Raw genomic sequence first — 12835 nt, forward strand, 5'->3', positions numbered from 1 at the left:
AGATGTCAGTATAGATGTAGAGACATGAGTTACACAGGTTAACACAAAACTAGGGCTCCGTGTATATATAGGGAAAAGACTCTTGTTCTTCCTTCCAAGATAGAGATGTTTATCTTAATCAGGTTTACAGAGCAATGCCGTGATTAGGATGTTATGGTTCAAATCCCAAAGAGAATAAGCATTATATTGCAATCAAGGTTAGTGATCATCTAACCTTGTGGCAAGATATTTAGTGGCAAAAATGAAGAGGATAGGATAGGCATGTCAGAGGGTAGGATAGAGCAGCCTGGAGGCCTTGCCTGTCAACATCTGCCTTCATGCCATTCTAGAGGATCCCCCACATCTTCTTTCTACCTTTTCTAGACAGATTTATTCCATTGCTGGAGCTGGCAAGATTCCACCTAAATGTACGCTGGATTTCTTGATTTGGTTTATAAGGTGGAAAAACTAGGAAGAGATGTACATGTGATAAGTGAGAAGATTCCTAAGTATAAATCTGATTTCCTGGGTAGAAACTTTTTGGAAGTCTTCAATTATGAATATAAAATTTCTTTGCTCTGTTTCAGGGAGCTGTGTCTGGTTCGGGCACATGATATGAAATTAACAAAGGAAGCAGAGAAGGCTCACAAGGATTTGGCACAAGCTCTTTTAGATGCTGAAAAGAATGCCAAGTGAGTTACCAAATGTTAGCATTATGTCATACTTGCTTCACATTTTATATTAAGAAACAAAATTTTATAGAAACATTTGAAGTTTTTTTATTACAACAGTGCCTAGAGGAGTTATTATATCTAATTTTCATTACATATTAATGAATACAGTTAATATACATAAAATTCATTACATATATTAACTCCTCCAGGCACTGTTGTAATACACATCTTGTAGATGTTTTCTTGATGTGAGAGTTTTCCTGGGGTGTATACCTAGGAGTAGGATTACAGGGTCATAGGATATGCACAGCCTTGTCTTGCTAGATATTGCCAAATAACTCCACAAAGTAGTTGTATCGGTATATCCTCTCATCAGAATATGCGAGTTCCCTTTTGCCCATATCTTTTATCAGTATGATGGGTATGAAAAGATCTCTGGTTTTTGTTTCCATTTTCCTAATTAGTAGTGTGAGTCTAGTTCTTTTTTAGATTTTAGTGAATCTATTATGGTCTTAGTGTTTTTATTCTATTTCAGGGGTTAGCAAACTTTTTCTTTAAAGGGCTAGATGGTGAGATATGGTTTTTGATACAACTACTCAGTCAACTCTGCTTTTGTAATGTGTGCCATTGTAGTGCAAAAGGAGCCAAGGACAACATGGCTATGTTCTAATAAAACTTTATTTATTGACACTGAAATTTGAATTTATAACATATTCATGTATCAAAAGCTGGTTATGATCAAATGACGCTTTGAGTAGCCCTCTAACTAGTTGCACTTTCCTATTGATTTCGTATTCTAGAACTGAGTTTGTAGAGTGCACTCGTTATTTCAGAAGTTGATGAACATTTGGATTGTCCTTGCACCTGAAGAATGTTTCCCAGTGTTCTCCGTCAGTATGCATCTAGATAGTAAATATGTGAGGGCATTACCTTTTTGAAAGAAGTGTAAAATATAACCAGTCACTAGACCTGGTTAGTTATAATTGTACCAAGGTGGCTTTATGAATTTATGTTCACATAATATAAAATCTGAATTGATGTAAACTATCGGTGCCCTCAAAATTTATTTAAAAAAATTCAAGCTTTTTGCTCTTCTGTAATATTTCTTCCCTTAGCACAAAATATTGGTTTCTAAGTGGTTTTGCTTCAAAGAATGCCTGGATCCTAGTGACCCCACTCTAAAGCCAAAAAAAAAAAAAATTCCAAGAGCAGTTCTTAGAGGAGTCAGAGGAAAATAGGAAGCAATCCCTCTGCTTGTTAATGGTATAATAATGTCTATTACTAGAAGGGCCCCCCTGAATTTAAACAAAGATACTTTTCCCCTTGGATTTTCTCCTACAGATAAATCTAAATGATTGACAATAAAAAATATTTTTATTCTATTGTTTTTTTCAACCATTAAAAAATATAAAAAAGTAAAATTGAATATGTAAAAAATTAAAAATGTAAAATTCTCAGCTCATGTACTATACAAAAAACAAGTGGTGGGCTGGATTTGACCCACAGGCTGTAGTTTGCAGACCTCTATTTCATTTTCTGTTATAATTTTATTTATTTACTTTTTTTCCCCCAAAGCCCCAGTAGATAGTTGTATGTCATAGCTGCACATCCTTCTAGTTGCTGTATGTGGGACGCAGCCTCAGCACGGCCGGAGAAGCGGTGCATCGGTGCGCGCCCAGGATCTGAACCCGGGCCGCCAGCAGCGGAGCGCGCGCACTTAACCGCTAAGCCACGGGGCCAGCCCCTCATTTTCTGTTAGACTAGAAGTTCTTGGGTGTATATCAAAAGATATATCTGATTGTATTTAAATTTTTTTTAATTTAATTGATTAAAAATAATATTATTAGGGGCCGGCCAGGTGGCGTAGTGCACCACCCCAGTGCTTTGGTGGCCTGGGGTTCGCAGGTTCGGATCCCGGGCATGGACCTATGCACCGCTTATCAAGCCATGCTGTGGCAGGCATCCCACATAAAATAGAGAAAGATGGGCACAGATGTTAGCTCAGGGCCAGTCTTCCTCAGCAAAAAGAGGAGGATTGGCAACAGATGTTAGCTCAGGGCTAATCTTCCTCTCTTTCACACACACACACAAACACACAAATTGTTATATTATCACAGAAGCGGTACCTGTGCCTTATAAGAAAATCAGAAAATACAGACAAGCAAAAATGAAGAAAAAAATCACAATCTCACCACCCATAGATTACTGCTGTAAATACCTTAGTATATATTCTTGTGGATTTGGTTTCTATGTACATGTGCACAGATGCATTTTTTAAACCAAAATTGTATTGTATATACTGTTATATCGCCTTTTTTTTTTTTTAGTCAACAATCTCTACCTAGTAAATTTTCACTTCATAGATTACCCAGGTCATATTCAAATTTTCTCAGTTATTCCTAATATATATTTTACATGGGTTGTCCAAACTAGTATCCAATCTAGGACCACATATTGCATCCTGTTTTATGTCCCTTTTAATCCAGCATAGTCCTCTGCTTTTTAAAAAATTTTGTTGAAGAGTAACTATATTTTTTAAATGTCAAGAAAAACACAAATGTATACAACATCTAAATTCAAAAATATATTTACTTTTATTCTATTTTATTCCTTCCTGGAATGAGAGGGGTACTTTGATCATTTTTTGCCCACTGAATATACTACTGTTTTCTGTAGCTGATTCACCTTCTTGTCTTGGTCTGTAACTGTTCTATACTTTGTCTTCTATCATCATGTCTCTAATACTATCTCTCCATCTTCTTTCTGATCCGATGACCTTGCTTTCTAAAAGGTGGAAGCAAACAGAAGAGAACTCAATCTCTTACCCCTACATCTAGCCACCCACTTGCATCTGTGCTCATACATTCTATTTTCCCTTCTCTTACTGGAGATGAACTGTTTCCTCCTTTTTAAGGCCAATCTCTCCATTTGTGTACTATTACATCCCCTCTTACCTACTCGAGGTATTTTCAGCAAATAATCCCCCTTTATCCTGTACCATTAATTTTTCCCTCTCCACCTGATTAGTCTCATCAGTATACAAATATACTATAACTACTCCCGTCTTAAAAACAACAACCAAAAAAAACCCTAAAAAGTCTCCCTAGTCTCTCAGGACCTCATCTCCCCTTCTAGCTATGGCCCCATTTCTCTGCTCCCCTTACAGTAAACTTCTTCAGAACGTTTTCGTACTCATTATCTCCATTACCTGTCCTCCCATTATCACTTGAACCCACTCCAGTCAGACTTTCACCTCCACCACTCCACCAAAATGCACCTGTCATTGCACGCACCAGTGATTGCTGGATGCTAAATCCAAAGGTCAAGTCTCAATTCTCGTTTCACTTGATTTACCAGCAGCATTTGTCGTAATTGACCAGTTCCCCTTACTTGAACCAATGTCTTTCAGCATATTATACTCTCCTAGTTTTCCTTCTACTTTGCTCTTGGCTCCTTCTTACTGATATCCCTTGCAGGTTCCTTTTCATCTCACCAATTTCTAAATATTGGAGTGCTCATTCCTTGGATTTTTCCTCTATCTATATTCAATTCCTAAGTGAATCCATTCAGTTTCCTGGCTTTAAATACCATCATCTCTATACTCTCAACTCACAAATTTATATATCCGGCTTCAATCTTCTCCCTGAATTCCAGACTTACATGTCCAATGGCCTTAACATTTCTACTTAGTTGCCTGACATTCCCAAACTGAATTCCTGTTTTTACCCTCAAACCTACTCCCTCCACACTCTTTTCCCATTTCAGTTAAAGGCAACTCCATCCTTCCAGTTTCTTCGGCGTCATCCTCGATCCCTTTCTTTCTCTCGCATCTCTCCGTTAGCAAATTCTATCAACTCTCCTTTCATTATATATGTAGAATCTTCACCACTTTCACTACTGCCATCTTCATCTCTTGCCTGGGATATTGCAGTAACCTCTGAATGGCCTTTTACTTCTGCCTTTACACTGCTATAGTCTATTCTCCACACACCACCCAATGTGATTTATGAAAACTTGACTCAAATAATGTCATTTCTCTGCTCAAAATTCTTCAGTACCTCTCCCTCTTACAGTAAAAGGCCATGCTTTTAAAAAATGTTTATAAGACTAATCCTACCAGAATTTCTCTGACTTCTCCTACTTTATTCTAGACATGCTTGCCTTTGTGCTGTTCCATGAACATACCAGGCAGGCTCCCACTTCAGGGCCTGGAATCCTCCTCCCCCAGATAGCTGTGTCGCTTCTTCCCTCCTTCCTTCAGACCTTTGCTCAAATGTCGTCTTCTCAGTAAGGTCTTTCCTGATCCCCCTATTTAAAATTGCAACATACTTTATACTCTTGATCCCTTTTCCCTGACTTATTTTTATCCATAGCACTATCACTACTTAATATATTGTTTTACTTTTTTGTTTATTATCTCTTCTGAAAAAACTTTATAAGGGAAAAGTTTTTTTGTTTTATTTCGTTTTGAACACTACCAGGCATATGGTAGGGACTAAACAGATATTTGTTGAATGAATTAAAAAAATAAACTAGAACTTCTTTTGTGCTAATGTCCATTATAAGAACAAAACGTCTTCTAAAGCCAGAGAGAAGGGGAAGGAAGGAGAGAAAGAAATCTCATTTTCTTTAAAAATTGATGGTTCTGAGGGCCAGCCAGGTGGCGCAAGTGGTTAAGTGCGCGTGCTCCGCTGTGGTGGCCCGGAGTTTGCAGGTTCGGATCCCGGGCGCGCACCGATGCACTGCTTGTCAAGCCATGCTGTGGCAGCGTTCCATATAAAGTAGAGGAAGATGGCCACAGATGTTAGCTCAGGGCCAATCTTCCTCAAGAAAAAAGGGGAGGATTGGCATCAGATGTTAGCTCAGGGCTAGTCCTCCTCACAAAAAAAAAAAAAAAAAATTGATGGTTCTGAATTGGGATAGTTCATTTTTTAATGTGTGATTAGAAATTTTTAGTAATACTTTATTCTGATTATTATTATTCATTATTACTGATTATTTTATTGAAAATTTGGAAAATACAGAAACATAAGGAAATAAAGAGCATCCATAATTCTTTCAGAGTTAACTACTATTAATATTTTGATATATTTTTCTTTTTCTACATATTTTTTATAAAAATGAGATCAACCTGAATATATAATTTTATCATTTGGGTTTTCTCATTTTATGTTATAACATGAAAAATTTTACCATGTACCAAAGTATTAAGAACATGATCTTTAATTAGCTGCAGAATATTTTCATCATAGAGCTACATCAGATATTTTATCTGGCCAATCCCTTGTTGTTGGACATTGAGGTTGTTTCTATTATAAACAAAGGTAATTAATTCCCTTTTTGATATTGAGGTTGTTTCAGACAGTAAAATGCACAAATCTTAAGGGTATACCTTGTTGAATTTTTATATGTGAATTCTCCTGGGTGACACCTAGAGTGATTAATTTTTTCTCAGTTGCCTTGAACAAGTGGAAGCTTCCAAATAGAAAGAGGCTTCAGGGCCGGCCCCGTGGCTTAGCGGTTAAGTGCATGCGCTCCGCTACTGGCGGCCTGGGTTCGGATCCCGGGGCGCACACCGACGCACTGCTTCTCCGGCCATGCTGGGGCCGCATCCCACATGCAGCAACTAGAAGGACGTGCAGCTATGACATACAACTATCTATTGGGGCTTTGGGAAGAAAAAGTGCAAAAAAAAAAGGAGGAGGATTGGCAATAGATGTTAGCTCAGGGCTGATCTTCCTCAGAAGAAAAAAAAGAAAGAGGCTTCAGGAACTGACGCTGGTAGTTCCTTGCTTTCACCGAAATCAGAAGAATTCTACATCACTGGCCTTTAATTCTTAAAGCAAAGTTAATATTCCATAGGAGGAAGGGTTTCAAAAGCTTTGTGAAACGCTACCAGTTACTTTACAACTTTTGCATTTGTATTTAATCTTAGAAGGGCTTTTAATTCTAAGAGAAGTTTCAGTGTAAGTTAGAAGGAAAAGGCATGTTCTGGTAAACGTGAAGAAAAAATAGTTAAGAAAAAGGTACTTAATTATACTCAAGCTTTTGGTTGGTAGAGAATTTCTTTAAATCTCATATTAATTATATATGATTTAAAAATATAATGGCTCACAATTATTGAGCTTTGTGCCTTTAATAAAGAATCCTAATTCTATGAGAAAAAAGCTTAACAATAAAACTGCTATATTACTGCTACTTGTATTCTGAATTTTTCGTTAGATATAGTGTTGTTACACCGTTAAAATACCATTTTGTGAAAATTCTAGTGAATAAAGAATATGATGAAAAGTGTTTAGAGCAGGAAAAAATATATTGAACTTTTTACTTGAAGACTTTTGTAAGATTTATAAATCAAATGTGAATATTTTTTCTTCTATTTCACTGTATATTAGTGTTATTGATATATCCAGCAATTATACCATAATTACCTTATGATGAGTTTTAAAGGAACAAATTGCCTATTTTAGGACAATGTTCTTTTTCTGAAAAAATATGTCTCTATATAGCTGTTTCTTAATTTTTCTTCTAGAATTGTAGAAGAATACCATGACTTATATACGTTACAAAGAGGGAGGATGGAGAGTGATATTAAACAGTTAATGGCAGAAAGAGATATCTGGAGCTCAGCCACGTATGAATTGGCTCTAAAGGTTGGTTCATCTGGGATCATATCTCAGACTTCTTTTTTGGCTAGATAAAGTTTCATTTTATAATTTTCTTTCTTTTTTTAATTGAAGTATAATTGATATACAATATTATATTAGTTTCAGGTGTACAACATAGTGATTTGATATTTTATATGTTGCGAAATGATCACTGCGGTAAGTCTGGTCACCATCTGTTACCATACAACTTTATTACGATATTATTAACTATATTCCCTATGTTGTACATTATGTCTCTGTGACATATTTATTTTATAACTGGAAGCTTTTACCTCTTGATCCCCTTCACCTATTTTTTTTATTGGTGTCATAATAGTTTATAACATTGTGAAATTTCAGTTGTGCGTTATTATTTGTCAGTCACCGTATATATGTGCCCCTTTACCCCTCGTGCCCACGCCCCAAACTCCTACCCCTGTGGTAACCACTAATCTGTTCTCTTTGACCGTGTATTTGTTTATCTTCCACATATGAGTGAAATCATATGGTGTTTGTCTTTCTCTGTCTGGCTTATCTCACTTAACATAATACCCTCAAGTTCCATCCATGTTGTTGTCAATGGGATGATTTTGTCTTTTCTTATGGCTGAGTAGTATCCCATTGTGTATATATACCACATCTTCTTTATCCATTCATCAGTTGATGGGCATATAGGTTGCTTCCACGTCTTAGCAATTGTGCATAATGCTGCAATGAACATAGAGGTACATAAGTCTCTTTGAATTGTTGATTTCAAGTTCTTTGGATAAATACCCAGTAGTGGTATAGCTGGGTCCCCCTTCACCTATTTTGCCCATCCCCTTATCCGCCCCTCCCCTCTGGCAGCCACTAGTTTGTTCTCTATTTATGAGTCTGTTTCTGATTTATTATATTTGTTTGTTTTGTTTTTTAGATTCCACATATAAGTGAAATCATACAGTATTTGTCATTCTCTGTCTGACCTGTTTCACTTAGCGTAATACCCTCTAGGTCCATCTATATTATTGGAAATGGCAAGATTTCATTCTTTTTTTATGGCCGAGTAATATTCCATTGTACATGTATACTACATCTTCTTTATCCATTTATCTATTGATGGACACTTAGGTTGCTACCATATCTTGGCTATTTTCAATAATCTAGACAAAAATTTTAAAAATGAAGATGTATATTTAATTGAGGAATAATGTAGCTATTATGGGCCTTGAAAAGGGAAGATTACATATTTTTCTTTTGTTTCTTCTCTCTTTGGTACCTGGCTCTTGCCCAGTCAATGGCTGTTTTTTTCAACAGAACCTCTGAAGTATGAACAAGAATTCTTTCTCTGTTGTTTGTGAACATGTTAGAATTTTCAACTTTGATTTATACTAATAATAAACTAGGAAAAGTGGTTCTTATTTTTTCACATAATGTAACTGTATTAGGATCACTGGATATCTCGCTTTGGTTCTATTAGGTTGGTACCCAAGATGACAAACGAATTGAAATACGGCAGCCTGTGGACCATTATAGTAATGCTTTAGGGAAATAGCAAAGTCCCACAATATTCTATTTTTCTAAAATGTTTGCTGGTTAGTTGCCTATTCTCACATCTGGGACTTATAGTATTAACAGCAAATTATGAACAGATTCAAATTTTTGTCCCATTTTCCTCTGGAATTGTCAGACCTCATCTGGGACACAATGTTCCATCCCGATGCAGAATTTTAAAAGGGACATTAACATGTCTGGAGGAAACAATCATGACAGTAAATATATAAGAAACAAGTCTGGGAGTTAGGCATGTTCAGTAGGAGAAAAAAAGAAGACAAGTGAGTTCCTTCCCTCTAGAAGTATTTAAACAGTAGAGAACTCATCCCTGGTAGAGGTTTCTGTACAAGAATACCTTGAATTGATGGGGCTTTGTGTTAGATCATCCCTGAAGTCCCTTCCAACAGGAAATGACAGCTAGAATGTCAATTCCCTGAAAATAAGGACTTTGTTTCTTTTGTTCATGGCTATATGCAGCATTTAGAATAGTCATTCATTGAATGACTGTATAATTAATTCAGTATATCAGTGGTTCTCAGAATGGTCCAAAGACCCTCTGGGGGTCCATAAGACCCTTCCATGAGGTCAAAACTAGTTTCATCCTAATACTAAGATGTTATTTGTCTTTTTCACTCTGATTTTCACATGAGTGTACAGTGAATTTTCCTTGAAGTTACATGATATGGATTTTGCAACAGATTGAATGCAGAAGCAAATATGAGACTCTGGCTCTATTCTATTAAGGCAGACATTAGATTTGTAAAAATGTAAAACGATGGTGCTCTTTTCACTAATTTTTTTTTTTGGAAAATATAGTTAATTTGTCATAAAAATACTCCTTATGTTAACATATAATGGGTTTATTAATGTTATGTTTAAGTGAATTAACAAATACATATTTTAAATAATTTTACGTTTAATTTCCAATACAGTAAAATCAATAGATATAATTTATATAAACAAAAGCTCTTTGGAGTCCATAATAATTTTTAAGAGTGTAGAGAGGTTTGAGATCAAATTGTTTGAGAACCTCTGCTACTATACTTGAATTTGCTTCTAGTTCATTAGTTTTAGAAAACATGAATTTATGGTTCAAGTTAATTCAGGATTTAAACAAGAAATTGTGATTGTGTTAATGATTCAATGAAAAATTGATATGTGAAACTGCTTTGGGTTTAATAAATTACAATGGTTTGGTAATGTTTTGGCTTCCTAATTTTAGTCCTGTTTTTTATAGGTAATTGAAAGAAATAGAGTCATATTGGCTAAAAGACTTTACCTCAATGAAAAAGGCTGGAGTAAATATACTACACATTTCATCATACTGCTGTCAACCAAGGTAAGGCTCAATTCACATAAGTTATGGGAAAAGAGACTCCAGTTCTTGAGGGTTGAGATTATAGGAAGGCTTTGCTAAATTTATAGATTAAATTTTAAATATAGTTTTATATTTGTGCTTTATGGTGGGTGGAATGAAAAATCTAAGGAAAGGCCAATACAGGCTCTTCTTTATATTTGTTTTCTATCCTAATTAAAGAAATTTATCTAAGTTAATAACACTGAAAATATTATTTATAGAGTTATCATTCTATTTATTAGTGCTTAAACTAAAAAACTGTAAGTAGCTGTGTTCATTGAAATAGTTACATTATCAATGTATTCTATGCAATTTTTTGGGAAAATTCACTGAGTACACTAGGTTGAAAAGGAGGGAAGTGGCATTTAGTGTGTTTCTAGAGTCAAACCATTTACTCTAGTCATTTCATTTAATTCTTATAACAATCCTGTGAGATATATATTAGGGTCTTTATTTCATGGATAAGAAAAATTAATCTCAAATAGATTAAATAACATCCCTCAAGGTTACACAGCCGGTAAATGGCTAGGATTCACATTTGGTTCCTTTTGGCTTTGAAATTCCTGTTCTTTCCAGTGTACTGCATTGCCTCCCATGAAAGTCCTATGGGGAAATTGGGCTCATGTTGCAAAGGAAAAAATCTTGTTCCTAATACTTTATGTACCATGGAAAATCCACCACCAAAGGGACTGTGTAGTAGTGTCACTGATGATATTTTGAAAGAGGAATATCTTTTCAATTTTTTGATCCATTTTCTATGGATGTCTCTAGGATTACAATATTAATAATGGTCTGGTGTATGCTAATAAGTATTTGTTATATGAGTAAATGAATAAGTGGTTTGATTCCATGTATTTTATCTAGGACACTGCAGACCTTGCACTGTTGCAGAAGTTGACACAGAAATGGAGAAACTTAGTGAATAAATTTAAGCAGGAAGTGGAACAAAATGAAGAGTCTACAAGGGAGAAATTGCAAATTGTTAAGGATGGCCTTATCAAATGGCAGCAATACTTCAGAAATAATAGGTGAGTCTCCGAGAATCTTGTTTTTCTGATTATACTATGTCATGTCTGATAACTCAGTCCAATTCTTCCTCTCTCTCTTTTTCTCTGTCTTTTACCTTGTAATTACTCGAACGTTGATTTTGGTGAGGTAACCAGCAGCCCTTACAAGGGCACAGTCCTGCTAGGAGCTTGAATGTTCTTTCGGTTTCTAGTGCTAATTGTCTCTGTAGTCCATCCTGATCCCTCTACTCAGCTGCTGCCACCTCCATTTAAGTCCAACTCTTTTTCTTTTTTTTCCTCTCTTTTAAAAATCAAGTCCACTTATGTCATTACTGTTGGCAAACTTGAATATCTGGATCCATCTGCCAATTCCATAGCATAGTACATGTGCAGAGAAGTGGAATTGATGGGTGGCAGTTATAAAGAGATTGATGTGGATTGGATATCATACTTTGTAGCAGTTAGAGAAATCTGACAGTGGAAAAGGCTGCCTATAAAGTAGTTAAGTTGAGGCTGGATGAAGGAATCAAAGCCAAGCTTAGTGGGAATCTATACTTTGAATGCAGGCTGGACTGAATGATTTCTAAGGTTTTAAAAACTTTAAGATGCTTTGTCTGTTGAGGAAACACATTTTGGTATCATTTCTGTTTCAAATTGAGAACAGTGGTTTCCATTTTTTCGTATCCTCTAAGAGGTTTCCCAGTTAGTAGATTTGGAAGTTCTGGAGCTGAAGCTGATACATGTCCATGCTGGTTGCTGCTGCCATTGCTGTTCCTACTGTTTGTAGATTCTTAGCTGGGAGGGGAGCACAGGTGGCAGTGGTTCTCTTCGCTCTTTCTCTTCAGGGACTTCTTTATCAAGAGCTTTCTCCTCCTGAGACTTCAGAGATAATAAAGGAAACTCTTTCTAACCAGAAACTGGAGCTCCTGACCTACATGTTGAGTCTTAATTATTCATTAGGCTGTCTTTCTATTTATATATTGTTTTGGCATCTGTATTCAACAGGAATTATTCTTATGATGGTCTAGTTTTGGAGGCCGAAGACCCAGAGAACACCTTTTTAATACTATCATGGTTTCTGACCCTGTAACTTGGTTACTCAGGTCTAATTAAAGTCTGAATTTATATTTATATTTATAAATTTAAAGATGAATGCCTTTGAGGAGAGGGGCTGAACCTGGAAGGCATTCTTGAAAATCATTAAAGAGAAACATAATATTAATTGTTCTATAGTATATGGATTCATGATTTTCTTTGTTTATGCCTTGTTCTGAGACCTTGCTCTTGCTCTTTTTCCTTCTTTTAGTGGAAAAGACATTTTATCCCCTAATAAAGGAAATATATTTGAATCAGTTCTTCCAGACTTCAAGCAATGGCAAATGGTAAGACCTCCTAATAAACAGCTTGGTAATCAAAATGCTGTTTGTAAACTTGCTGCTCCCTACCTATAACTGAGTCACATCTGATCCTTTAAAAATGCCATACTAAGTTTTATGAAAGACAAGGAAAACAGCAGGGGCTTTTAAAAATCTCTTAAATAGTTTATTTTCAGTTCTATTTCAGATTTTGGGTCAAATAAAGTTAGGCTGCCAGAAAAAAATTGGGAAAAGATACTTGGGTGGCAGTGAGGGTAGCTCTGAT

At 35.8% G+C, this 12835-nt stretch overlaps 1 protein-coding gene across 1 annotated transcript in view; it reads left to right on the top strand.

Moving 5' to 3' along the window:
- The window catches only part of AXDND1 (axonemal dynein light chain domain containing 1), a 102254-nt gene that overhangs the window by 25661 nt on the left and 63758 nt on the right, over positions 1-12835 (top strand). Inside the window, exons 11-15 of the mRNA XM_004425172.3 lie at positions 567-671; positions 7186-7306; positions 10068-10169; positions 11052-11215; positions 12501-12576. Coding sequence (XP_004425229.2) covers positions 567-671; positions 7186-7306; positions 10068-10169; positions 11052-11215; positions 12501-12576 — 568 coding nt within the window. The remainder of the gene's footprint in view (positions 1-566; positions 672-7185; positions 7307-10067; positions 10170-11051; positions 11216-12500; positions 12577-12835) is intronic.

The sequence above is a fragment of the Ceratotherium simum genome, chromosome 2, assembly GCF_057802395.1.
Source record: "Ceratotherium simum simum isolate JZ-2026a chromosome 2, ASM5780239v1, whole genome shotgun sequence".
Taxonomy (NCBI): Eukaryota; Metazoa; Chordata; class Mammalia; order Perissodactyla; family Rhinocerotidae; genus Ceratotherium; species Ceratotherium simum.